At 37.1% G+C, this 27831-nt stretch overlaps 1 protein-coding gene across 6 annotated transcripts in view; it reads left to right on the forward strand.

Moving 5' to 3' along the window:
- tsga10 (testis specific, 10) overlaps window positions 1–27831 on the forward strand; it is a 165958-nt gene that overhangs the window by 117852 nt on the left and 20275 nt on the right. For all 6 annotated transcript variants that reach the window (XM_073044038.1, XM_073044039.1, XM_073044040.1 and 3 more), the window contains 6 exons: window positions 126–280; window positions 8466–8521; window positions 12001–12169; window positions 20517–20627; window positions 25965–26150; window positions 27473–27682. In XM_073044038.1, the coding sequence (XP_072900139.1) occupies window positions 126–280; window positions 8466–8521; window positions 12001–12169; window positions 20517–20627; window positions 25965–26150; window positions 27473–27682 (887 nt within the window). The remainder of the gene's footprint in view (window positions 1–125; window positions 281–8465; window positions 8522–12000; window positions 12170–20516; window positions 20628–25964; window positions 26151–27472; window positions 27683–27831) is intronic.

Genomic DNA, 27831 nt, shown 5'->3' on the forward strand with positions numbered 1-27831 from the left:
ACTCTCAACAAAAGATATGTTTCCTGAACAATTGCAACATTGTCTAAAGATATATTTGATAATCATCTCAATTATTTAATGAATCTATAGCATACTCAGTAAGGTTTAAAATCTCATCCCAATAGATGATTTGAGTAGGCATGTTGCTTCACTTCAAGAAGAGCTTAGCTCAGTCCATACCAAAGTCTGTGAACTTGATAAACAAAAGAAAAGTTTACAAGAGCTTACTGATGAAAAGACTGAAACAATTGCTTCTCTGGAAGAGAATCTTCACCAAAAAGTAAGTGATTTTAAAAGAGTTACTAAATTATTCATCTATGATGATCTGGCTACACCTTTTGATATTTCCCAAAGACTGCAATCTTTTTAAGGTCATGCAGAATCTGAAAGTGGATCTAATTTTATAGTTTGTTCTGCCATTATGAAGTTAAATCTAAAGCATTTGCAGCATAATCTCTTTCATCATGAATGAATGGGGAAACTCTTTGAAGGTGGGTAACTGTCATTCTGTTTTGTTTGCTCATTGAGTTTTGCTGCCAAGATAGTTTGCAATCACCAGAGGTTTCCAAGTGAGTTTACTAGTAGATGAAACTGATTTGTGGTGGAAGTTGTTTCTCCTGAGAGAGTTTTCAATTCCTGACAAAAAAAAGACTAAAATGATATTGTGCAAATGTGACCTGAAGGCTTGATGGAAGAACTTTGGAAAACTCAAAACAAGGAGTTAAATGCTGAGCAACACATAGAAAATGCTGAGGAAACTCAGCAGGTCAGGCAAGGACAACATCAATGGAGGAAAATAAACAGTTGATGCTTCAGGCAGAAATCCTTCATCAGGACTGATATCCTCACTTACCTGATGAGCTCCACCAGCATTTTGTGTGTGTTCCTCAAGATCTGCCTCTCTTGTTTCTGTTGAATTAAATGCTGTTTTTTTCAGAGTTGCTGTTTATACCATTTTCATTTTAAAAATCTTTTTATTAAGTATTATTGAAGATTAACAAAAATACATAGTCAATATGTCATTATATACAGTAAAGAACTAAATTAGCAAATAACTGATTAACAAAGCTAAGCAATGTATCAATAATAATGAGTGTTAAGAATATTTTTTTGAAGAAAAAGAAAAAAAAACCCTACTAACTGAAAACAAACAAACAAAAAAACCCCCATTGGGAGCACAACTCCGGAGATATACATCATACAAGCTTCCACAGGAAAAGAAACCAATCCGCCAACTCAAGTCCACTTTAAAAAATTGGAAGGAAACCATATTAATTAACTCAAATCAAATGATAGTAGCGGGCGAATGAACCCCACCTTTTCTCAAAATCAAATCAAGGATCGAAAGTTTGACTTCTGATTTTCTCCAAACTAAGACATAACATCACCTGAGAGAACCATTGTATCAAAGTAGGAGCAGAAGCATCTTTCCATTTCAACAAAATAGCCCTTCTGGCTAATAATGTAACGAATGCAATTACATAGATAGATAGATAGATAGATAGATACTTTATTCATCCCCATGGAGAAATTCAACTTTTTTCCAATGTCCCATACACTTGTTGTAGCAAAACTAATTACATACAATACTTAACTCAGTAAAGAATATGATATGCATCTAAATCACTATCTCAAAAAGCATTAATAATAGCTTTTAAAAAGTTCTTAAGTCCTGGCGGTAGAATTGTAAAGCCTAATGGCATTGGGGAGTATTGACCTCTTCATCCTGTCTGAGGAGCATTGCATCGATAGTAACCTGTCGCTGAAACTGCTTCTCTGTCTCTGGCACCCTTTGCTCAGCTACCGATGTTAAACTCTCCAGTACTTTGCCCACGACAGAGCCCGCCTTCCTTACCAGCTTATTAAGACGTGAGGCGTCCCTCTTCTTAATGCTGCCTCCCCAACACGCCACCACAAAGAAGAGGGCGCTCTCCACAACTGACCTATAGAACATCTTCAGCATCTCACTACAGACATTGAATGACGCCAACCTTCTTAGGAAGTACAGTCGACTCTGTGCCTTCCTGCACAAGGCATCTGTGTTGGCAGTCCAGTCTAGCTTCTCGTCTAACTGTACTCCCAGATACTTGTAGGTCTTAACCTGCTCCACACATTCTCCATTAATGATCACTGGCTCCATATGAGGCCTAGATCTCCTAAAGTCCACCACCATCTCCTTGGTCTGTTGGTGGAATACCATGAATATATTGAGGGACTATACCAAATAAAACTCTCAATTTATTAGGTTGTAAATTAATTTTTAAAACTTTAGAAATTGTAGAGAAAATAAACTTCCAAAAATGTTTCAGTACAGAACACGACCAAAACATACGTGTCAATTTGGCTGTCTCGGTTTTACATCTGTCACACTGACTATCAACATTAGAAAACATTTTAGACAGTCTCTCCTTTGTTCAATGGTAACAATGTACAATTTTAAATTGAATTAAAGAGTGATTGGCACAGATCAAAGAAGAGTTAACCAACTTCAAAATCTGCAACCAATCTTCTGTTATCAGGGTCATGTTAAGCTCTCTCTCCCAATTTTGCTTAATCTTAAGTGAAGGGTAATTGTGCTGTTGTAACAATAAATTATAAATTTTCCCAATAAAACCCTTCACTAAAGGATTCATTTTTAAAATATCTAACAGGTCAGAATCTTGTATATATGGAAAATTTAAGTATTTTTGTAAAAAGTGTCTGACCTGAAGATATTGCAGGAAATATGAATATGAGAGAGAGTATTTAATTACTAATTTCTCAAAAGACATCAATCGGCCATCCTGGAACAGATCCATGAAGGAATAAACCCCTTCAATCCTCCAAAAAAGATAAGTAGGATCACTTAATGAAGGTTTAAATAAATAATTTCAATAAATTAAACTAAAAAGTTTAAATATTTTAAGATTTAAAAAGTTTTAAAACTGGAACCAAATTTGTAATGACTGCTTAATCACAGGATATGAATTTAAATGAGTAATTTTGGCCAGTTGTACAGGTAAAGAAGCTCCTAATAATGAGGTTAAGTGAATATTTCACAGCATTCAATTCCAAATCAGCCGAAGGTGGTCATTCATCTCTATCATCCCAATATAACCAAAAACACATATAACGTATATTAACAGCCCAATAATACATTCTTAAATTAGGCAAAGCAAGACTTCCATCCTTTTTTAATTTTTGTAAATGATATTTACCAATTCTTGGTCTTTTATTATTCAAAACAAAAGATGAAATAATAGAGTCAACCCGATTGAAAAACATCTTAGTTAAAAAAAAGGATATTTTGAAATATATATAAAAATTTTGGTAAAATCATCATTTTAACTGCATGAATTTGGCCAACTAACAAAAGTGTAAGTGGATTCCATCTACAAAATAGTTGCTTCATAAAATCCACTACAGGAAGTAAATTAGCTTCATAAAGGTCTTTATGATTTTTAGTGATAATAATACCTAAATATTTAAATGAGTCCGCAACTCTAAAAGGAATGTCATCATATATAGAAGCAGAATCATTTAGGGGAAATAATTCACTTTTATCAAGGTTTAGTTTATATCCCGAAAACTTTCCAAAATCGTTTAATAATTTCAATTAACTAGGAATGGATTCTTCAGGATTTGAAATATAAACTAAGAGATCATTAGCATAAAGAGAGATCATATGAACAGTCCCATTTATGAAAATTCCATGAATATCTTTAGCTTCACTAAGTGCAATAGTCAAGGGTTCCAGCACCAAATTAAATAACAAAGGCCTTAACAGACATCCTTGTCTTGTACCCTGCGAAAGCTGAAAAAAAGGAGATCTGCAATTGTTAGTAATAACAGTAGCAATAGGGCTTTTATATATCATTCTAATCCATTTATTAAAATTAATACCAAAGCCGAATTTCTCTAAAACACTAAGTAAGTATTTCCATTCAACTCTGTCAAATGCCTTTTCAGCATCAAGACAGACAACACATTGGGGAGTCTTAGAAAAGGATGAATATATAACATTTAACAGTCTCTGAACATTAGAGAAAGAATAATGGCCCTTTACAAAACCTGTTTGGTCTTGAGAGATAGTTTTAGCTAGAAATTCTCCAGCCGATTAGCCATTATATTTGAGAGAATTTTAGCATCCACATTTAATAAAGAAATAGGTCTATATGAAGCACATTCAGTAGAAGCTTCATAAAATGTGGGAGGTAACTCTCCTATCAAAAATGAATCTTTAAGTGTTTCTAACATATATGAAGAGAGCAATTTTTCAAATTTTTTATAAAATCCTACAGAATAACCATCCAGTCCAGGAGCTTTACCAGATTGCATTGAAAAAATAGCTTTCTGAATTTCGCTTTCAGTAATAGGAGCATCAAGAGTTTGTTGATCTTCAACAGAAAATCGAGGAAAATCGATCTTTTGTGAAAAGGCATTCATTTTAGAAGAATGAAATGGAAACATTTATAAAGTTCAATATAAAAATCTTGAAAATTTTTATTAATATCTTCATAATGACATGCTAAACTACCATCTCCCTTACGAATTTTTAAAATCTGTCTTTTAGCACTAGCTGCTTTTAATTGAGATGCTAATAGCTTATTATTTATATCTCCAAACACATAAAATTGACTTTTCAATTTAAGCAAATTTCTTTCAATAGGATAAGTTAATAATAAATTATATCGTGATTGGAGTTCAACTCTTTGAATAAATCAATGTTAGGAGAGATTGCATAAATATTATCCAAGTCGTTAATTTGTTTGGAAATCTTATCTAACTCTGTTTTTGTCTGTTTCTTAAGCTTAGCTGAATAGGAGATTATCTGACCGTGCAAATATACTTTAAATGTATTCCATATAATCTATTTCGACACATCTCCCATATTATTAAAAAGAAAAAAATCTTTTATCTGAGTCTCAATAAATTTGATAAAGTCCGAACTTTGTAATAAATTTTCTGGAAAATGCTAAGGCAAATTTGCAATAGCGACATCATTCAATTCAAAAGCTAAACTTAAAGGCGCATGATCCAAGAGAGCTATAGCATCATATTCACATTTCTGGATTTTGGACAAAAATTGTGAATCAACTATAAAGTAATCGATTCTCAAATATTTTTTGTGAACATGTGAAAAAAATAATAATCTCTATCATTAGGATGTAAATGTCTCCAAATCTCAACCAGGCCAAAATCAATGAAAAAAGAGTTAATAAGTGATGCAGAACAACTCAGAAGCCGCTGATTGGTTGAACTCTTGTCAATCAAAGGATTTAAACAACAGTTGAAATCACCATCCATTAACAACATATATTCATTTAAATCCGGCAATAAAGCAAATACTTTTTTAAAAAAAAGATCATCTACATTAGGTCCATATAGGTTAACCAGAACAATTTTTCTATTACAAATTGTTCCTTTAACAATTAAAAATCTACCGTTAATATCTGACACAATGTCTTCTTGGATAAATAAAATATTGTAGCGATGTGCTACACACAGCGCTGAAATAATGACACGCAGTCGGTAAGTTGTTTCGAGACTAGTTTATTCAAATTTCGTGGCGCTGGCATTTAATCCCTAGTGCCTGCCCTCTCCGGGCGGAAATGACATCAGAGGTGCATTACCAAAGTCTCCCCCCGCGCGCTGGCTATTTGTGAGCCGGTTCGCCTGTGCAGAAAGTGGGTCACCACAATATTAGATTTAATAAAAATAGATACTCCCTTTGTTTTGTTTTGACTGGTAGTGTGAAATTGAAGGCCCTTCCACATTTAAAAAAATTTATTTTGATCACCCGTTTTGATATGCATTTCTTGAACAAAAATTATATCGGGTTGGAATCGATTAATAATTTAAAAAGTCTTCTTTCGCTTAATAGGATGATTCCAACCCTGTACATTCCAACTTATAGCATTTATCTGTTTAATTGCCGTAAAAAAATTATTTTATTTAACACATAGATACACGTATACCAGCGTAGGCTAATCAAAACTGGTGCTGATAAATATAACCATATACAAAGTATGCATATTCCGGAACTCCGTAATGGGAAAAAATACAAAAAAGAGAAATTAATCTTACAATATACAAAATATGCATATTCCGGAACTCTGTAATGGGAAAAAATACAAAAAAGAAAACTAAAATTAATCTTAAAATTAATCCTATAAATCAAAACTAACCCCAATCCTCCCACCACCCCAAAAAGCCCAAAATTCGGCAAATAAAAGCTGAAATGCCTCCTTATAGAATAAAAAAAAGACTCTGCAATTTGCCCATTTTATAATAGTGGTTTTAGAAAGCTTTCCTTAATTCCTCCCTCCAGTTACAAAAAAAAGGACAACATATGGCCCTAAAATTGAAAAACCCTGCAAAGGAAAAAAAATATTTTGCTAAATATAAAAAGCCAAACCCTACAAAGCAACACACCACCATATCAAGTCATGTTAACTGGTTCTTCTGCCCACTTACAGGCCTTACTTCTAACTGATATATATGCAATTTAAATATCAATTTGCTTTAATGCCTTCCATTACTTTACAGAGTATTATTGCACCTAAACAGTAGACATGGTAAGGCTGGGTAATCATTAAAACATGGAACAGATTCCCAACTGAAATGGTTAATACAAGAGGGCACAATTTTACGGTGATCAGAAGAAAGATAGGGATCTCAGAGATGTTTTTTTTCATAGACCAGTGGGTACATGGTAAGATCTGCCATGGGTAGTCATAGAGACGGTCACAACAAAGGCATTCAAGAAACTCCTAAATAGGCTCATAGTAAAAGACAGAATTCTCTACAGGACAAAAGCATTTGATTAATCATAAAGCAGATTGAAAGGTAAACAACATGGGCTGAAAGGCCAGCACCATTCAGTTTTTCTCTACAACATCTAGCTCCCCATATCCAACATAAAAGTTCAGAGAAAGAAATATTTATACTTAATCCTTAAAAGCAGCTGGGGAATGCAAAAACAATCTCCAAGGACGCCAAAACAATAAAATTAAACAAAGGAGAAAAATACCTATGTAATCTCTAATGAAGAAAAATCAGCACCATTTTATATCTAACTGACACACCCAATGAAAAACTTTAAAAAAAAAACTAATTATTTATCGACTAAGCACTCCCAACTAATATATATAAAAGAAAAAGACCTTATGAACTATGGAAACTATCACTTAATTAATGAAAGAAAGAAGGATAAAAACAAATAATCAAACAATCTGTCCATTGTCTTAATTCGCTCAGTAGATCAAGCAGATTTCAGGAAAGTCATTCATCATTCACATCGGAAAGTTCACATCATCTTTAAATGGTCGATCGATCAAAGGACATCTTAAGCAAATCAGAAATATTGAGCTTATCTTCTTTCCAAAAGAACAATTACTCAGCAGACCTAAAACCATTCAAACTTCAGCTACGACCAGAATAGAGTTAACATAGTCCACTGCCTCTTTGGGGTCCAGAAAAACACGTGGAGTCGAATCTTTGGGAAATAAATTTAATTGGGCTGGATATTGAAGTGATGGGAATAATCCCATATCATAGACTATCTTCATGGTTGGAACGAATTTAGACCGCAGGTCCATAACTTCCCGTGGATAATCTTCATAAAAACGAACCTCGGAACCTTTAAATTTAAAAACCCTTTGTTTCCTTGCATATTTTATGATTTGGTCTTTAACTTTAAAATGAAGAAAGGAAACCAAAACTGACCTCGGTTTATTTGAGTTCCGAGATTTCAAAGTGAAAATTCTACGTGCTGTTTCGATGTCAGGAGGTTGAAGTAAAATATCCGGAAACAGAGATTGCAACAAGTTCGCGAAATAGTCTCATAAATCTCCAGTCTCAGATCCTTCCTTCAATCCAACAATTTGAATATTATTCTGACAAGATCTTGCTTCCAAATCGATAATCTTACGTTGCGACTTTTCCAAACGAGCTGAAATTTCCACGATTTGCTGCTTCGCCTATTAATTCTGAACTAATAATGTTTTCCTGTACAAATTGAAAACTCTCTCGTGACGACTTCATCTCAGAAGAGGTAGCATCAAGTTTTACCGTGTTGTTGTCTATCTTCTTATCGAGACCCATCAGCGAATTTCCTAGACATTCTGCCCAAGCTGGTGTTTCCTCTGACTTTTTCCCCTTTCCATTGCTGGATTCAGGAAGCTGCTTTCCACTTCTTAAAGATTGTGACATAGCAACAACTATTCCCCTCTAAGATCCGACAAGTAAAAGTTAAAAATTCAAAGTTTAAACTGGGGAAAAGGAAGAATTAATTGCAGCCACACAGATCTGTGTGTCACTTCATTAGACAGCAGGCAGAGTCGTCTGTTTATACCAGCATTTACACTATTTGTTTAATTGAATTAGAGTAGATGTGTAGAACAACATTTGCAAAATGTCATGCTATTTAATGCCCATATATTAAACCAAATATGTATTTAATTGACTATTACTTGTTTCCAAAGAAAAAGAACATATCAGACTACCAAATGAACATAAGTGAACTGGAATCAGTTGTTGAGTAAGTACTCAGTAGATGTTTTCACAAAATGCTGCTTTTGAAAATATATACAGTTGAAGTCAGAAGTTTACATACACCTTTAGCCAAATACATTTAAACTCAGTTTTTCACAATTCCTGACATTTAATCCTAGAAAACACTCCCTGTCTTAGGTCAGTTAGAATCACTACTGTTTTTTTTAAGAAAGTGAAATGTCAGAATAATAGTAGAGAGAATGATTTATTTCAGCTTTTGTTTCTTTCATCACATTCCCAGTGGGTTAAAAGGTTACATACACTTTGTTAGTATTTGGTAGCATTGCCTTTAAATTGTTTAACTTGGGTCAAATGTTTTGGGTAGCCTTCCACAAGCTTCTCACAATAAGTTGCTGGAATTTTGTTCCATTCCACCAGACAGAACTGGTGTAACTGAGTCAGGTTTGTAGGCCTCCTTGTTCGCACACGCTTTTTCAGTTCTGCCACAAATTTTCTATCAGATTGAGGTCAGGACTTTGTGATGGCCACTCCAATACCTTGACTTTATTGTCCTTCAGCAATTTTGCCACAACTTTGGAGATACGCTTGGGGTCATTGTCCAATTGGAAGACCCATTTGTGACTGAGCTTTAACTTCCTGGCTGATGTCTTGAGATGTTGCTTCAATATATCCACATAATTTTCCTTCCTCATGCACCAGTCCCTCCTGCAGCAAAGCAGCCCCACAACATGATGCTGCCACCCCCATGCCTCACGGTTGGGATGGTGTTCTTCGGCATGCAATCCTCACCCTTTTTTCTCCAAGCATAATAATGGTCATTATGGCCAAACAGTTCAATTTTTGTTTCATCAGACCAGAGGCCATTTCTCCAAAAAGTAAGATCTTTGTTCCCATGTGCACTTGCAAACTGTAGTCTGGCTTTTTTATGGCAGTTTTGGAGCAGTGGCTTCTTCCTTGCTGAGCAGCCTTTCAGGTTATGTCAATAATAGGATTCATTTTACTGTGGATATAGATACTTGTCTACCTGTTTCATCCAGCATCTTCACAAGGTCCTTTGCTGTTGTTCTGGGATTGATTTGCACATTTCGTGCCGAAGTATGTTCATCTCCAGGAGACAGAATGCCTCTCCTTCCTGAGCAGTATGAAGGCTGCGTGGTCCCATGGTGTTTATACTTGTGTACTATTGTTTGTACAGATGAACGTGGTACCTCCAGGTGTTTGGAAATTGCTCCCAAGGATGAACCAGACTTGTGCAGGTCCACAATTTTTTTTTCTGATGTCTTGACTGATTTCTTTTGATTTTGTTTGTAAACTTCTGACCCACTGGAATTGTGATATAGTCAATTAAAAGTGAAATAATCTGTCTGTAAAGAATTGTTGGAAAAATTACTCATGTCATGCACAAAGTAGATGTCTTCAACGTCTTGCCAAAACTATAGTTTGCTAATATGAAATCTGTGGAGTGGTTAAACAATGAGTTTTAATTACTTCAACCTAAGTGTATGTAAACTTCTGACTTCAACTGTATGGTATCTGCAACTTTATTGTTCGCTATGTTCCTTTGACTTTACTACTAGTTATTCATTGGTCAATGGTCTAATTACATAGTTCCAAATGTGCTGCTAATACTAGGTGGGATTGTGGGTAAGAAGGATCTGAGACAAGCTGACTGTGTGGCCAAGAATTTGGGGTAATGAAAATTTCAATCAGAATAAAGAGGTTTAAAATGGTCTTGAAGGATGAAAGGAAACTAATATGATTTAGGTGACAATACCCAAAGTGAATGATGATGATGAAGGACAAATTCAGGCTGGTCAGTTATCATCCTGTTAGGCTTCTATAGTCATCTGGAGACTACTGGAAGAATCTTAGACACATTGGCAGTTGTTAGGTAATATTTATTTTCACACACAGCCTTATAGTGATTTTAAGTTTAGGTTCCACAAGGATTACTTGTTTCCAAGCCTTCCTATAGCCTTGCTTAGGATACTGCACAAGAGGCTAGAGTCAGAAGGGAGTTGGAGAATACAAGAAAATTACAGGGGAGAGGAGGAGTACATTTCTGGAGGATATGCAGAATAATTTTAACATTGTCCCATTTTGTAACCATTATAAATCATTTGGGGGGCATGGTGGTGAGGATTCAGGGCTGAATGGAATTTGGGTATCTTGATGGAAGAGGGACAGTTATGGGTGCATCTCAGAATTTCCTTGAGTTGATTGATGTCCAACATCTTCAGCTGTTGTCTTTTATGTCAAGTTTGGTTCAAGCTGCTGGAGATCTCTTTCTCTTCCTATCCTCTCTATTCCCAATTAGTGTCACTTTCCATTAGATTCTGCAGTGCTAACTGGGCAGTCATTCTCCTACCATTTCTGGAACTCAATCTATAATTTAACTCTATAATTGGGCCAAGGCTAAAATGAAGTCTGGAATTGAGTGTTCTGGTGGTAGCTGAATTTTAAGATGTCTATGAAAATAATGACATCTGATAGTAAATAGTATGTTGACAAGCCTTCTATCCTTTTCTCGAAGATTGGATTAAACTGACGTTTTGTTTATTTCCAGGCTGGTTGTTATTAGGATGTTATTATGCCTACCACATGGAATAAGCACAATTAACTGAAGGCATAATAATAAGTATTAAAGAACTTACAAGGAATCATTTATATGACACAAATGGCTCATCTGGTTTGCTTTCTCTTGTCCTCACTTTATGTGAGAGGATCAATTTGTGTAACTCAAGACAAATTCTGTACAACCAATCCCATTAGCTCCCTAATGTTTTGTTTTACACATAGCAATATAACTGGAAGCACAATCCAAATACTGTACAGCACCTGTCTTTGAGATGTTAGTTAATGTGTGTAAATGATACGATGGTTGAAATTACTCTTTTAAGCTTTCTCCTAGCTTTGTGAGAAGCTAAGATATGGAACACAAGAACTGCTTTTTACCTACTACTGCACATTCTTCTAACCTACTAAGATTTTCCTTGCCTCTCATATATATTGGCTTATTCAGATGATACTTTTTTCAAACATAATAATCTCTAATAGTCCTGTACAAAGGAAATAAACATTTGACTTTTGAAGATTGGAGTAGGTAATTGATGTCTTATCTTTAGCACACACAATAAATTGTTTTAATTGGTTGCAAATAAAGACTTTCATATACTTGCTTAACTGCCTGTTCCAAATTGGTGTTCTCTAATCAAGAGCTTAGGGGTAAAATATTACAGATATACAGTGAGTCTTGTACTGAAGTCATGATCGGCATGAGTGAAAAGTCATAATTTCTGATGCTTTAACCAGGCAATCACATTTTTCAAGTCTTGCTTATACTATAGATATAATTACATGTCTCCAACATACTGTGGACCAAGATATTTCAAGAACACCCAACCATGCAAATAATACTCTGTTCTTAATAATCTTGTTGCTTGATATGAATTTGAACCACAGTTTTAGCCATTGAGTTAACTTGTATGTGTTCTGTTTCCATAGTCAATTAAATGAAACTGTCAATAATAAAGAGAATGAGATATCCAATCTACAGCAGCAATATGATTCCATCAATTCTGAACTAACACAAATGGGCCAATTAAGAGAAAATGCTGTTCATGAAAATAACCAGCTGCATGAACAGCTGTCAAAACTAAAATGTGATAATCAGGTAAGAATAGGAAATGTGTTTTTGCTGTTGCAAAAGTAGTTCATTTGTTGAATGTGCTAATATATTCAAATAATTCTTGAAAGTCCATGTTATTGATGTAACATTTGATTAAAGTTTGAACTGCATTGCATTTATACTTTCTTATCTGCAAATTTCAAACCAGGAAATTCAGAAAAAAAGCCCATGGAAAATCAGATACAGGTGCCCAAAATCAGGGCAATTGCTTTTATAATTGTGGAATGTGACTTATTTTTAAGTGAGAGTTTCTGGGAATTGTCCACATTCTGTTCTTTGAAGAGGATTTTGTAGAGAAAACATTGGTTGGATCTGTTTAGTGCACTGAGGTGACTGCTCTTTCTACATGAGTACCAGGGAGAGCATTCTAACTGGTTGTATCTCCATCTGGTATGGACGGGCCACTGCACAGAATCAGAAAAAGCTGCAGAAAGTTGCCAGCTCAGCCAGCTACATCATGGGCACCAGTCTTCCCAGCTTTGAGGATATCGTCAAAATGTGATACCTCAAAAAAGGTAACATCATCATTAAGGACCCCATTACCCAAGACATGTCCTCTTCTCATTGCTACCATCAAGGAGGAGGTATAGGAGCCTGAAGACACACACACAACTTTTTAGAAACAGCTTCTTCCCCTTTGCCATCAGATTATTGAACGAACAATGAATCCATGTACACTATCTCACTATTTTTCTCTCTCTTTTTGGAGTACTTCTTTAGTTTAAGTTATACTGTGCAAAAGTCTTAGGCACATGTAAAGTAATTCTTTAAAAAGAAGATGCTTTCATAAATAATGAAATGAAAAGTGTAAATATCGAAACATTTACTATAAAGAGCAGCAAACAGTATAAAACTAAATCAAATCAGTATTTGGTGTGACCATTCTTTACCTTTAAAACTGCATCAATTCTCAGGTATACTGTCATGCAGTTTTATAAGAAAATCAACTGGTAGGTTGTTCGAAGCATCTTGGAGAACTTGCCACAGTTCTTTTGCAGACTTCAGCAGTCTCGCTTGCTTCTGTCTTTTCAGATAATCCCAGACAGCCTCAGTGATGTTGAGATCAGGGCTCTGAGGAACCTATACCATCTGAAACCAGATTAAAAAATCTAGTGTGCCATTGGCATTGCACAATATTGTATATATTGGAATTTATAGTTTTTAATGTATTGCACTGTACTGCTCCCACAAAACAACAAATGTCATGACGTGTCAGTGATAATTCAAACTGATTCTGACTCTATGGATGATTCAAGTCTCAGAGGCATGTAGGAGGAGAGGAATCAATGTCGGCCAACAGGTCATAAGGTTTGATCTGCATGCAGTCGGCCCTCCTTATCCGCAAGTTCCGCATGCGTGAATTCAACCAACCGCGAATCGAGAAAACCCAGAAGTGCTCTTCCAGCACTCGTTCTTCGAGCATGTACAGACTTTTTTTCTTGTCATTATTCCCTAAATAATGCAGTATAACAACTATTTACATAGCATTTACATTGTATTAGGTATTATAAGTAACGTAGAGATGACTTAAAGTATATGGGAGGATGTGCGTAGGTTATCGGGATCGAAAAAAGTCATAAGTTCTCTTACTAAGTAAGTCGGAACAGCTACATCCAATATTATTTAGTGTCAGTTAGTCAAACGTTTATCTTAGTATATAGTATATATTTTACCTTTCTATGCATATAAAACACTTAAGAAACGTATATATTTCAATAATTAAACCACTGCGTTGCTTAGTAATAATTGTAGCTTTCATTGGGGCAGGGCCTTTCTCACTTTATCCTTTAAAATTGTTCCGATCGTTGACCGACTGTAGCCTAACGCTTTTCCAATGACTAATGGCGTTTCACCTCTTTCCGATCGCTTTATTATTTCCACTTTATTTTCAATCGTGATTGTGATTATTTTCGTGAACAGAAATACTGCCGATTCAGAGCTCTGCCGGGTCCTAAAGACCACCGCTCTGAGACAGGTTAAATAAGGTCCGGGGTTCCTCTGTCCCAAAGTCCACCACACTGACACAGGTTAAATAAGGGACTAGAGCATATATGTCAAACTCAAGGCCTGCGGGCCAAATCCAGCCCGCGGTGGAATTATCTTTGGCCCGCGAGATAATATCTAATTACTATTAAAGCTGGCCCCAGTAATCGAAGCGCCTATGGCGTATGATATGGCTAATGCTGAGTTTATTCAGGTACCAGGTTTTCAGGGTTTTTAGTGTTTATTCGGCAGTCTTCTTCATAAGAAACGGAATTTGTAAAGTGAAACACTTTGTAGTTATAGCAGAGACTGAGACACATGAGAGCAGGCTGAAAAAACGGAGGCAACGAAAGCTGCGTTCGCACGCGTCCGACTGATCCGGCCCGTATGAAGCTGCATTTTGCTCAATCCGGCCCGTGACCTAAAATGAGTTTGACACCCCTGGACTAGAGCATCCGCGTTTTTGGTATCCGCAAGGAGTCCCGGAACCAATCCCTCGTGGATAAGGAGGGCTGACTGTACTTCCTCTTCTCAGTTGGCCAAAATCTTTTGGCGGTATTCTGATGGTGATGATGAGTGTCATCATCCATACTTGCCTTTGCTGAGAGGAGGTGTCTCCAGATATCTGAGAACTTACCCGTGCTTTTGTGGTCTTGTTGGATGATAGCATTGCACAGCTTGGGCAGTTTGGTAGAGGATCTTTGTCTTGTGGATCTTGAGCACAAGTCTCATTCTCTCATATGCTTCGTGTACAACAACTTGAGGTGGGCCTCCATATGATTTTTGCTATTAGTTCTAGACTGTAGGCTTCATAAGCTGAATAATTTCCTGATAGTTCTGTCGGTTAGCTCCACTTGGAAATGAAATGCTGCTGTGTAGTGTGGAAGATTGAAAAAAGTATCAGAGCAATGATGAAACCTTGCTTGACATTGATCTCACTAAGATGGTCTATTGAGGACTCATGGCTTTTATGCTGTCCTGAAACCAGCATCATATGGATTTCTGCACATACACAAACTTAAGGAGGTTCTCCAAATTCCTGCCCACTGATGACGTCAAAGAATGTATTTAAGTCGAGAATGGCCACATTTAGTGGTTGGTACTGCTTCCTACTAGTTCATTTGAAATTGTCACGGGGTAAAGATATCACGTCCGCTAATGAAAGATAGATGGAATTCATACTGAAATTTCAGAAGCAGCTCTACAGCTACAGGAAGGAAGTGGATGTGGAGGACCTTAGCAATGACTTCCCCCGTGACAGGGTGACGCCTCTATAGTTACTGCCGTTGGACTTGTCACCCTTATTGAAAATGTAACAATCTAGCATCTCTCTTTGACCCCCGGCACTTGCTCCACTTACCTGATATAGACAGAAGTTGTGAGTTCATGAATGAAGCTCTTTATTACCAAATTTTAGAACTTCAGCAAGGAGACCATTCAATCTGAGAGACTTCTTTTTTTTGGCATGTGGCCATTTTGTAACCACAAGTCTCAATTAAAAAGGCTGCTGTATTAGAATCAAGAGTGCTCATATCAAGAGCAGGGTCACAATGAACACCCTTGAAGAGATCTTCAAATTGTTCTTACCAGCAAGTTACCTGCTTCTGCGATCTCAGCAAGTTCACTTTTATTTTGGACTTGAATGTTGTGTTTGAGCTATAGGTGAAGAATAAAAAAATTAGATCTGCCAGTGATTACTTGCATCTCTTACACTCTTTCCATCCATTTATTCTTTAAGTTATGAGTTTTCTGCTGAATCTCTGTCTTCTGAGGGCAGAAATATTATAGTGGTTGTTGAGCATGTGGATCTCGGGGTCATTGTCATCAGACTTGTCCTGGTTCTTTGAGGAAGAAAGGCTTTGAGTCTCTGCAGAAGATACCAGTTCTGATAGATTTCATGGTTGGTTACATGTTGTGTACAGTGTGGTTGGGTGCGAGCAAATTGTCTATGAGCTGCTTTCTATGAAGTGCTACCTTTGTAAGGTTCTGGAGAGTTTCAACATTGACTTTTTTTGTAGCAACATAAGAAAGTAAGATGGCCACTACTAGCTGGCCACGTTCACATGCTTCTGTCTTAGTCAATACTTGTCAGAAGTTAAACAAGTAATTAGAACTCTAGCATGATAAGTCAAAGGAATTTTTCCTGAGTGACTAATTTGTTTCCTTTGGCAAACTTGAATTCAAACTGCAAGGAAAGGTTAAATGATATTAGGATCCACTTTGTGAGCTGAGTAATTTAAAACCATAATAACAAAGTCACATTAAAATAAGGTAACAAAGACCAGCAACCTACGTGTATATTCTTTGAATTTTATCATGTTAATGCTATTGAAACTATTCCCAAGGGATTTTTCTTCAACATGCTCAATCTAGGCCTTCAGGAGAAATTAAACTATCAGATGGATAATTTAATTGGACATAAGGTCCGAGGGTATTTATGTGTATAATGTCAAAAATAAATCAGTGTAACAGTGGAGAAGTAAAACAATTATCTGCACAATTTGGCTTTATTTCCCTTATGGTTCTCACAACATTGTTTTCTGCTGGTATATTGCTGAATGTTTAAAATAGGTGCTGTTAAACTCCAATGTAGTTTATTCATTTAGGTCCAGAAGTGTGATTCTTATTTTACATACTGGAAAGAAACCCACTTAACAGTGCTGATTTGATTGCCTCAATGTAGAGTCAGATTACTAACAGTGTTCAGCTGAGATATTAGTATCAATAATTTTCCTTTCATAAATTGTATTTTGTATATTTCAAATATATAACATACACACCTGTTTACCTCCTGTTTCCCACTACTGGTGCTGAGATACAATGACTTCAAGTCATGCATTCTCAGTTCTACTCTCTCTGCCTGGGCACAGCAAAGTAAGCACTTAGGAATTTGTAGGTAAGGGTGGAGGTCCTTGAATTTGTTAGGAAGTTCTGAGTTATTATAGATACAACTAAGCATTTGATTTTGATTTTCCACTTGTCTTGCTACCAATGAGTTGGGCGCAGAACACCATTTAATCACTATCAGACGAACAACACTGTTAAGAATCAAAATCAGGTTTATTATCACATTAACATGTTGTAGGTTGTGAAATTTGTTGTTTTATGGCACCAAGATAGTGCAATACATAAAATATACTATACATTACAATAGTAGAAATTTGCTAGAGTCTTTGGTGACATATCAAATCTCCTTAAACTCCTAATTAAATATAGTCACTGCATGCAGTCTTATTTTCATCAAGAAGCTGGGTCAGGAAGTTAGGTTCAAATAAGACATTTTGGGCAAAGTACGTGATATCACGTAGAAGATCTATATATCTATCTATTGAAAATTCTTTGAAACTCTATCCAGGCATTCCAGTATCTGGTAAGTTTCAATAGGTCCTTCTGAACTCCAACGAGTACAGGTCAGAGAACCAAATGTACCTCATGTGTTAGTTAAGCCTTCATTCTTAAGATTATTGGCCTCATGTGTTACTTGAGAACCCAGAGAACCAAACTGGAAGCAAATAATCCTTGATCTTAAGGGATTGCTTAAAAAAAAACTATGGTGCAGCCCTCAAAATTTTAAAACTCTATATCAATTTTATCACAATTATCTTATAGCAGGGATCACACAGGATCTTTTTAATATAGGTGTTAAGATACAACATTAGATGGTTCTAAAATAATTAGTTGCTACTATATACTATTTGTCAGTTAATTCGCAAGTCCATGTTCTGGCACAGCATGGCTCTAATGAAATATAGTCACTCAATATTTAAATTGTCCAAGTATTTATTAAAATGAATGTGCTTTTTGAACTTTACTAGTTTCAGATAAAACTTATTTTGTAATTTGTAAACCGTTTATTAGTTTTATTGACTACCTTGCTTTATACTATGTCCCAACTAAGTTTAGTCCTTCATATCTCCTCTAATTTTCCAAACCTTTTGTTTTCTGTTTATATGAGCTGTGGCTACTGTAGTTCACCTTTAGCTTGTAATTTCTAATGGTTACCTTGGCCAAAGTCAAATCCCATTCCTATTTTCAGAGATCTTTGTTTGCCCTCCTGTAATGTCTGCACTTGTTTAAAGCTGCTATGCGCTGATAGGATTTTCCTGTCAAGCTATGCTTAGACTGGCCTCTCCCAGCTATATTCTTTTCCTACTTTAAAAATTCTAAATGTGCACCTTGCACAAAACGCTCTTTGGCTGCAGCACCATTTATCTAATATTTGATCATCCCTCCTAATGGTTCCTCCTTTGTCTATTTGACTATAATTCCACCAAGCACTTTAGGATATGTTTCCATATTAATGGATAATTAATGGATAATCAGTAGAAGTGGTAGAGGCAGGTTCGGTATTGTCATTTAAAGTAAAATTGGATAGGTATATGGACAGGAAAGGAATGGAGGGTTATGGGATGAGTGCGGGTCAGTGGGACTAGGTGAGAGTAAGTGTTCAGCACGGACTAGAAGGGCCGAGATGGCCTGTTTCCGTGCTGTAATTGTTAAATGATTATATGGTTATAATGCAATATGGTATTGGCATGGAATTTTAGCAGTATGATAGCCAAGGTGGAAGAGGGTTAGAGTATTCTTCAGGTAATCAGGAGCATAGCAATTGGCATGCATTACTACTGACTTACATTTAGTGTTCAAAAATTACAAAGTTTTGGCTGGCTGATGACTGGCTTTCCACCTGGTCAAATCGAGAAACCACAGAGAGTTTATTCTTCCCAAATCTGCATCTCAGTCCTGCAAACCTAGTCGGTGGCAAAAAGTCTAGACATGAGTTTTTATTTGCCCGCTATAATGTCTCCAAAAACCATATTAAAGCTGAGGCTGTATAAAGCATTGGTTGGACCGCACTTGGAGTATTGTGAGCAGTTTTGGGCCCCTTATCTAAGAAAGGGTTTGTTGTAATTGAAGAAGGTCCAGAGGAGGTTCATTAGGAAATTTCCCAGGAATGAAAAGGTTAATGAACAAGAACGCCTTAGATGGCTCTGGCCTGTACTTGCTGGAGTTTAGAAGAGTGAGAAGTGATCTCATTGAAACTTACCAGATATTGAAAGGCCCAGAAAGAGTGGATGTTGAGAGGATGCTCCCTAACGTGGGGGATCTAGGAGCCAAAGGCACAACCTCAGAATAGAACTTTACAACAGAGATGAGGAGGAATTTCTTTAGCTTGAAGATGGTGAATCTGTGGAATTCACTGCCATAAATAGCTGTGGAGGCCAAGTCATTGAAGCAGCCATTTATTTTGGACAAGTGTTAAAGAACAAAAACTAATTGAGAAAATAGTTGGGATTCCCTTCATTTATTTGGGACTCTATTGGAACAAGAGACTGTTGCTGTACAGTTTCTAACTAGTGTCAGATGTGTGCATTTCTGTGGCTTAGACGCTACACCGTGCTTAGAGTGAGCAGTGTTTAAGTAGTGCCAGTCGTGTGTGCTTATGTTCAAAATGTCACTGATAGTTGACAAGAAATGAACAGTAAGACAATTCAGAACTGTTTTGCTCACTGTGGTTTTAAACATCAGGCTTCGAGATGCCAGAAAGAGCCGAGAATGAAAATGAAACTATTTTACTACTTCAGCAAGTTAGGAACTATGAAGAATTTGAAGGTATCAACAATTATCTTCAATATTATAATGAAAATGAAGATTTGGAGGATGCAATTGTCAACGGCATTATGTTAAGGCATTAGGTGTCTCCACTGATTTTGTTCATTTACTGTCAATCAAAAGTATGTGTTGCATACTCTCTGGATGGATTCCTCAGATGATAACTACTAGGAACTAATACACAGTTTTATAGTACTGTAGTAGCATTAATGGTGCTCTAATTTGTTCTGTATTTCATTTGAATACATCATTTGTTAATCAGTTAAATGGTAGTCTGTCTTTTTTTAAAATGTTTTTAATTATTTCCATGAAATTTCAGCTAATTGGGCAAGCTGCTTAATTGGGCAAAAATGTACAGTCCAATTAATCAGGCTTCACTATATTTAAAGCGGTAGTTGATAGGTTTTTGACTAGTAAGGGTGTCAAAGGTTAAAGAAGAAGGCAGAATATTGGGGTTGAGAGGGATAATAAATCAGCCATGATGGAATACTGGAGCAGACTTGATGGGCCAAATGGCCTAATTCTGTTCCTATGTTTTATGGTCTTATATAAATGCAACCTGCACAATTCAAATTACATATGTCCACTGATTTATTAATTGTAAATGTCATTATAATTATTTGTACAAGTTTTAGACATAGTTACATTTAAATGTAAAAGAATATTCATTGAAGAAGAATTCTGATAACTTGTAGGTTTGATATATTTAATAGAGTTGTTGACTTGTTTGTTATAGGCAGCAAATCGCAAATTGGAAGAATTTGGTCAAGAGGTTAAAGATTTGAAGGTCAAAGTCCAAGATTATATTACTGAGATTACCAAAATGGAAAACATGCTTGGCGGATTGGTCAGTATTTCAGAGAAGGCAGATCATTAACAAAAAAATACTTATTTGATTGCTCATCCATGTATGGCAGTTCATCGGTCTGCATTTGTGAATTATAAGTGTGTTTCGTATAATGCTTGATCTTAATCCTGATCTTTCAGTCGTTACAGGGTGGATAGTCAAAAGGTTTTCATTACTAGTGTATTGATAGCTATGTTCCAATATATTCCTACATTTTGCCTTGCTACTAACATGTTTTTTTTAAAAATTAGGGCAACACATCAGCATGAGTGTTAAATATTAGAATGTGAATCCTGTGGAACAAAATTGACCAGCTCCATTTTAACTGGAAGTAAAAGCTGGGAACACTGTGGTGTTCCTTGGGATAGTTCAGTTGTGCAGTAGTTAGTGTTGTAGCCTCAAAGCTCCGCTGACCTCTGCTCATTCTCTCTACCATTTTTTAGGTTTACTCTGACAGCTTGCGTTACCTCCCAAATTTCAATGATGTCATGTTATTTACCCCTCATAAACATAAATGGCAAAGGAATCAAAAGGGAAATGGTTGGGCATTGAAGATAATATATTGAAGGGGTACAGGGACATAGAGGATGAATTGAAATGATCAGGATTGCTCTGCTGAGCTGGTGTGCACCCAATGGCCTTTAAAACCTGGAGACATCTCTCACAATTAACACAGTGGTATTTAACAAGTTTTTTTTTAGGAAATCCAGGTTGCCATTTTTATGATCACTCTGCTTTATCATTCTGAATGTGCTTTTCATGCCAATGTCACTAATCTGATGAGTGTTTGGGGCTGAAGTAGCAGTAACTTCAAAGCAGCTGGACTTCTTGGCAAAGAGCAATGAAGGTGGAATGTGTTGTTTGTAGAAGGTCAACCCAATAATCAGGAGCTACAGACCAATCCTTTGTTTTTGGCACTATGTAGAGCAGTGCATCTGGTCAGGATGCTTGGGCACGGTGTTTTACACCATCACAGCCTATTACCAGAGACCTATTGAACTTCAATGAACTTAACTTTTGCAGTTTCATTTGGTTCATGAGAACATGAGCTGTGTTCTGTCTGCATTACCTAAGTCTTCAGATCAACATTTTACCTTCGGTGTTAACTACCGGTAGATTAGAATCAGAGTCATGTAAAAGGACATCACAAAAACAGGCCCTTTGGCACATCTAGTCGATGGACCGAAGGGCCTGTAGTAGTGATGCTGAAACAAATTAGCTTTCTTTCTCTTCTCTTTATGCATGGATGGCAATCCACAGAAAATGCTGAAGGAACTCAGCATATCAGGCAGCAACTATAGAGAGGCCAAGACCCTTCACCTAACCTACTGGATTCTTCCAGCATCTGCAGAATCTCGTGTATGGATGGATAGCAGAGTGGATCTGTTTACCACCTTCATTCCTCAACCCATGCCTAGCATTACAAAAGATTATTTCCATTTGTTCAAATTAACAATGCCAGATGTCCGATAAAATAATTTTAATTTCAAGTTGTGGAAAGCTACACGACTTCCTCATTAATAATGCCTCAGTGAGCACAAAAGGGTTTCTGCAATAAAAGTGGTTGTATTTTAGAAATATTATGGCTATGAAAGATACCATCCATATTTGAATGCATTTACTCGCTGAGATTGATTAATCTGGGAGAAGAAATTTTCAAGGAAGTATGTTTCTCTAGATTTCATCCAATCGTCAAATCCTGATGAAGGGTCTAGGTATGAAATGTCAATTGTTTATTTCTCACCATAGATGCTGCCTGACCTGCTGAGTTCCTCCAGCATTTTGTGTGTGTTACTCTGGATTTCCGGCATCTGCACAATCTCTTGTGTTTGTCAGTTTCGTCTATTAAATATATTTGATGTAGGAATTTTGGGGGAAAAGTAAATTTGGAAATGAACATTTAAAGTACATTTATTATCAAAGTATGTATGACTCTGATGTAAGTACAACTCTGATATTTGTCTTCTCCACAGACAGCCACAAAACAAAGAAACACCATAAAAAACATCACCCCTCCCTCCCTCTTCCACGCATAAAAGAAAACGAGATAGGTATTGGCTATACAAGGCTGATTGTTTGCATTCTGCATTCTACATATTGCATTCTGCAAACTTAGCAGCCCTTGTTATTAATGCTGAGGTTATGTGGTTGCTGGCTCCGTTTAGATCTTGTAAAACAATTTATTTCATTAACATTGCACATTCAGTGCCCACTTTATTAGATACACCTGTACACCTCGTTAATGAAAATATCTAATCAGCCAATCATGTGGCAGCAACTCAATACAATAAAGCATGCAGATGTCAAAAATTTAATTTATTGTTCAGACCATACATCAGAATGGGGAAGAAATGTGACCTAAGTGACTTTGGCCGTGCAATGATTGTTGGTGGCAGAGAGGGTGGTTTTGAGTGTTGATCACCTGGGATTTTCACACACACCAGTCTCTAGAGTTTATAGTGCCTTTAAAATGTCCAGGAAGTAGCAGTTATGTGGGTGAAAATACCTTGTTAATGAGAGAGGTCAGAGGAGAATGGCCAGACCTGTTCAAGCTGACAGGAAGGCAACAGTAACTCAAATAACCACATGTTACAACAGAAGAGTTTCTCTGAATGAACCTTGAAGTGGATGGACTACAGCAGCAGAAGACCACAAACATACACTCAGTTCAGGAGATACCTAACAAGGTGGCTTCTGGCTGTATATTGACATGGCTGAGTTTATTCCTTTTAGGGTGAACAAGCATGGACATGAAACTCCATGGGAGCTGGCATAGGAACTAATGATCACTGTGAGTGTTCTGATAGCAGGTTAATGCAGCATAAATTGGGAACAGATGTTCTCAGGGAAAAGTACGGAAGAAATATGGCAAATGTTCAGGGGATATTTGTGTAGAGTTCTGCATAGGTTTGTTCCAATGAGACGGAAAGGATGGTAGGGTACAGGAACCATGGTGTACAAAGGCTGCTGTAAATCTAGACAAGAAGAAAAGAAGAGCTTACAAAAGGTTCAAAAAACTAGGTAATGATAGAGATCTAGAAGATTATAAGGCTAGCAGGAAGGATCTTAAGAAAGAAATTAGGAGAGCCAGAAGGGGCCATGAGAAGGCATTGGTGGACAGGATTAAGGAAAACTCCAAGGCATTCTACAAGTGTGTGAAGAGCAAGAGGATAAGATGTGAGAGAATAGGACTAATCAAGTGTGACAGTGGAAAACTGTGTATGCAACCGGAGGAGATAGCAGAGGTACTTAATGAGTACTTTGCTTCAGTATTCATTACGGAAAAGGATCTTGGTGATTGTAGGGATGACTTAAAGCAGACTGAAAAGCTTGAGCATATAGATATTAAGAAAGAGGATGTGCTGGAGCTTTTGGAAGCATCAAGTTGGATAATTCACCGGGACCAGACGAGATGTACCGCAGGCTACTGTGGGAGGTGAGGGAGGAGATTGCTGATCCTCTGCTAATGATCTTTGCATCATCAATGGGGACGGGAGTGATTTTGGAGGATTGGAGGATTGCAGATGTTGTTCTATTATTCAAGAAAGGGAGTAGAGATAGCCCAGGAAATTATAGACTAGTGAGTCTTACTTCAGTGGTTGGTAAGTTGATGGAGAGGATCCTGAGAGGCAGGATTTATGAACATTTGGAGAGCCATAATATGATTAGGAATAGTCAGCATGGCTTTGTCAAAAGCAGGTCGTGCCTTATGAGCCTAATTGAATTTTTTGAGGATGTGACTAAACACATTGAAGAAGGTAGAGCAGTAGATGTAGTGTATATGGATTTCAGCAAGGCATTTGACAAGATACCCCATGCAAGGCTTATTGAGAAAGTAAGGAGGCATGGGATCCAAGGGGACATTGCGTTGGTGGATCCAGAACTGGCTTGCCCACAGAAGGCAAAGGGTGGTTGTAGACAGGTTATATTCTACATGGAGGTCAGTGACCAGTGGTGTGCTTCAGGGATCTGTTCTGGGACCCCTACCCTTCATGATTTTTATAAATGACCTGGATGAGGAAGTGGAGAGATGGGTTAGTAAATATGCTGATGACACAAAGGTTGGGGGTATTGTGGATAGTGTGGAGGGCTGTCAGGTTACAGTGGGATATTGATAGGATACAAAACTGGACTGAGAAGTGGCAGATGGAGTTCAACACAGGTAAGTGTGAAGTGGTTCATTTTGGTAGGTCAGATATGGCAAAATATAGTATTAGTGGTAAGACTCAGGGCAGTGTGGAGGACCAGAGGGATCTTGGGGTCCAAGTCCATAGGATACTCAAAGCTGCTACGAAGGTTGACTCTGTGGTTACGAAAGCATACAGTACATTGGCCTTCATCAATCGTGGGATTGAGTTTAGGAGCTGAGAGGTAATGCTGCAGCTCTATAGGACCCTGGTCAGACCCCACTTGGAGTACTGTGCTCAGTTCTGGTCGCCTCACTACAGGAAGGATGTGAAAACCATTGAAAGGGTGCAGAGGAGGTTTACAAGGATAATGCCTGGATTTGGGAGCATGCCTTATGAAAATAGGTTGAGTGAACTTGGCCTTTTCTCCTTGGAGCACCAGAGGATGAGAGGTGACATAGTGTATAAGATGATGAGAGGCATTGATCATGTGGATAGTCAGGCTTTTTCCCAGAGCTGAAATGGCTAACATGAGAGGGCACAATTTTAAGGTGCTTGGAAGTAGGTACCGAGGAGATGTCAGGGGTAAGTTTTTACGCAGAGAGTGGTGAGTGGGTGTAATGGGCTGCCGGCAATGGTAGTGGAGGCAGATACAATAGGGTGTTTTAAGAGACTCCTGGACAGGTACATGGAGCTCAAAAAAATAGAGGGCTATGGGTAACCCTAGGTAGTTTCTAAGGTAAGGACATGTTTGGCACAGCTTTGTGGGCCAAAGAGCCTGTATTGTGCTATAGCTTTTCTTTGTTTCTATGCTTCTAACAGGGTTATGAGGCTAAACACAGGAGATTCAACAGATGCTGGAAACCTAGAGCAAAAATACACATAGTGCTGGAGGAACTCAGCAGGTCAGGCAGCATCTGTGAAGGAGAATAAATTTTCAGCATTGTGGACCAAGACTCTTCATCATGACTGGAAAGGGCCTTGGTCCAAACCTTCAACTGTTTATTCCCCTGCCATAGATGGCTGCCCGACGGCTGAGTTTTTTCTGTGAAGGTCCAAGGCTGGTGCTTTCTTCACTTCATTTAATTACATTGAGATATTTTACAAGTTGTTTATGATAAATGGGTCAGTTAAGTATAGTCACAAATATTGCAGTAATACTTACTGGTTGATTATTTTTAAACAATTGAATCTTTTATATATTTAATAGGAAAATGAAAATTTTAATCTGCTGGAGCAAGTTCGTAAATCAAATGCACAGGCAGAGTCCTGGGAACTGAAGGTCCGCCAACTTGAAGGAGAGCTCAATTCAATGCAGCTAGATCTCGTTAATGCTAAATCTGAAAACCGCAGGATGGGTGAAAAACTTAGCTCACTTGAAAAAGAAATTGAGGAGGTGAGAACTGACAAATTTATAACCTGTAGTTTATTAGCATGTGTACAGCAAATTTTCAAATTCCATTCTTTAATGCTAGTTTTGTTAATTATTGCTTATTTAAGTTGGTACAATTATTGCTTATTTAAGTTGGTACAATTATTGCTTATTTAAGTTGGTACAATTATTGCTTATTTAAGTTGGTACACATTTCAAGAATATGAAAATGACAGTATTTTATTGGTTTTGTGTGTATCTATAAATGTTGACTTATTTCAAGATTATTATAAGCATGTTTGCAGAAATTGAATATATGAATAGCTTTCATCCATTTGCTACTTCTGTCTTTTCATGCAATTTCACTTAATTTATACAGTAATTCATCACAGAGATGGAGGTAGGCTGGTGGAAAGAGCAGATAAAAGGCAGATGAAATGTAACGTCAAGAAATGCAATGTGTTACATTCTGGTGGGAAGAATAAGGAGGAGCAATGTCAATGAAAGCACAATTTTAAAAGGAATTCAAGAGCAAAGATATCTTAAAATATGTAGACACGAGGTACTGGAAATCCAGAGCAGTACACACAACATGCTGGAGGAGCTCAGCAGGTCAGGCAACAGGATTTGATGAAGGGTCTTGGCCCAAACCGTCGACTGTTGATTACCATCCATGGATACTGCCTGACCTGCTGAGCTTCTCCACCAATTTGTAGTTTTGTAAATGCAGCAAGTGAGATGGAGAACTTTGTTTAAAAAAATACAAGGATTCAGGGTTTTGTGAATAGAGGTTATTGAGTAAAGGTCATGATGAACGTTTTCTAAATCTCTGGTTTAGTCCAGTTCTGGGTACCACCCTTGAGGAAATACGCAAATGTTTCAGAGATTGTGCATAAGGTTTACTAATGAGTTGATAGGCATGAGAGATCTTAGTTATATGGACAGACTGGAGAAGCTGTGGTTCTTTTTAGTACAGCAGAGTTTATAAGGGGATCTGGGGGATTTAAAATCACAAGGGTAGAGACAAATAGTGAGGAACTGTTCCTATTGGTGAGAGCATCACAACCAGGAATCACAGAGTGAAGACAATTGACACAGGGAAAATCTCTTACAGAGCATGTGTTTAGGTACTATCAGGGTAGTGGTGAGATCAGATCTAATTGTAGCATTCAAGAGGGAACTGGATGAATATGGCAAGAAGGTTGGCAAATGGAACTAACTGGATTGCTTGTACAGCTGGTATGAAAATGATTTCTTTCTGAGCTGTAACTATCCTGTGTTTTGTTACTAAGATTTCTGATTCTTTGGTATATTTTTAAAATATAAAAAATGGATTTCCCTTGCAGCATGAGGCTGCAAGAAATGCCTACAAGACCCAGGTTTGCTCACTTAATAAGGTGATAATGAATCTGGATGAAGAACTTCGCCAAGTGCAGACTGAAAAGACCACAGCCCTCACTGACCTCTCATCTGCTCAAGAACTTTGCCTGAAGCTGAACTCTAACAAAGAGATGATGATGAAGCATGTAACCAACAAAAACAAGGAGATGGAGCAGGTATCTACATTGAAAAAATATTAATTCTTTCTTATTTGTGTTTTAAATTTCATAGAGTGTGTTTCATGCATCAGCTCCATCTTGATACACAACAGTGTTACTTACAAAGCCCACAGCATGCATTGATTATTTAATTGTAGTGTTTAAAT

Source organism: Hemitrygon akajei, chromosome 4, assembly GCF_048418815.1.
Source record: "Hemitrygon akajei chromosome 4, sHemAka1.3, whole genome shotgun sequence".
Lineage (NCBI taxonomy): Eukaryota > Metazoa > Chordata > Chondrichthyes > Myliobatiformes > Dasyatidae > Hemitrygon > Hemitrygon akajei.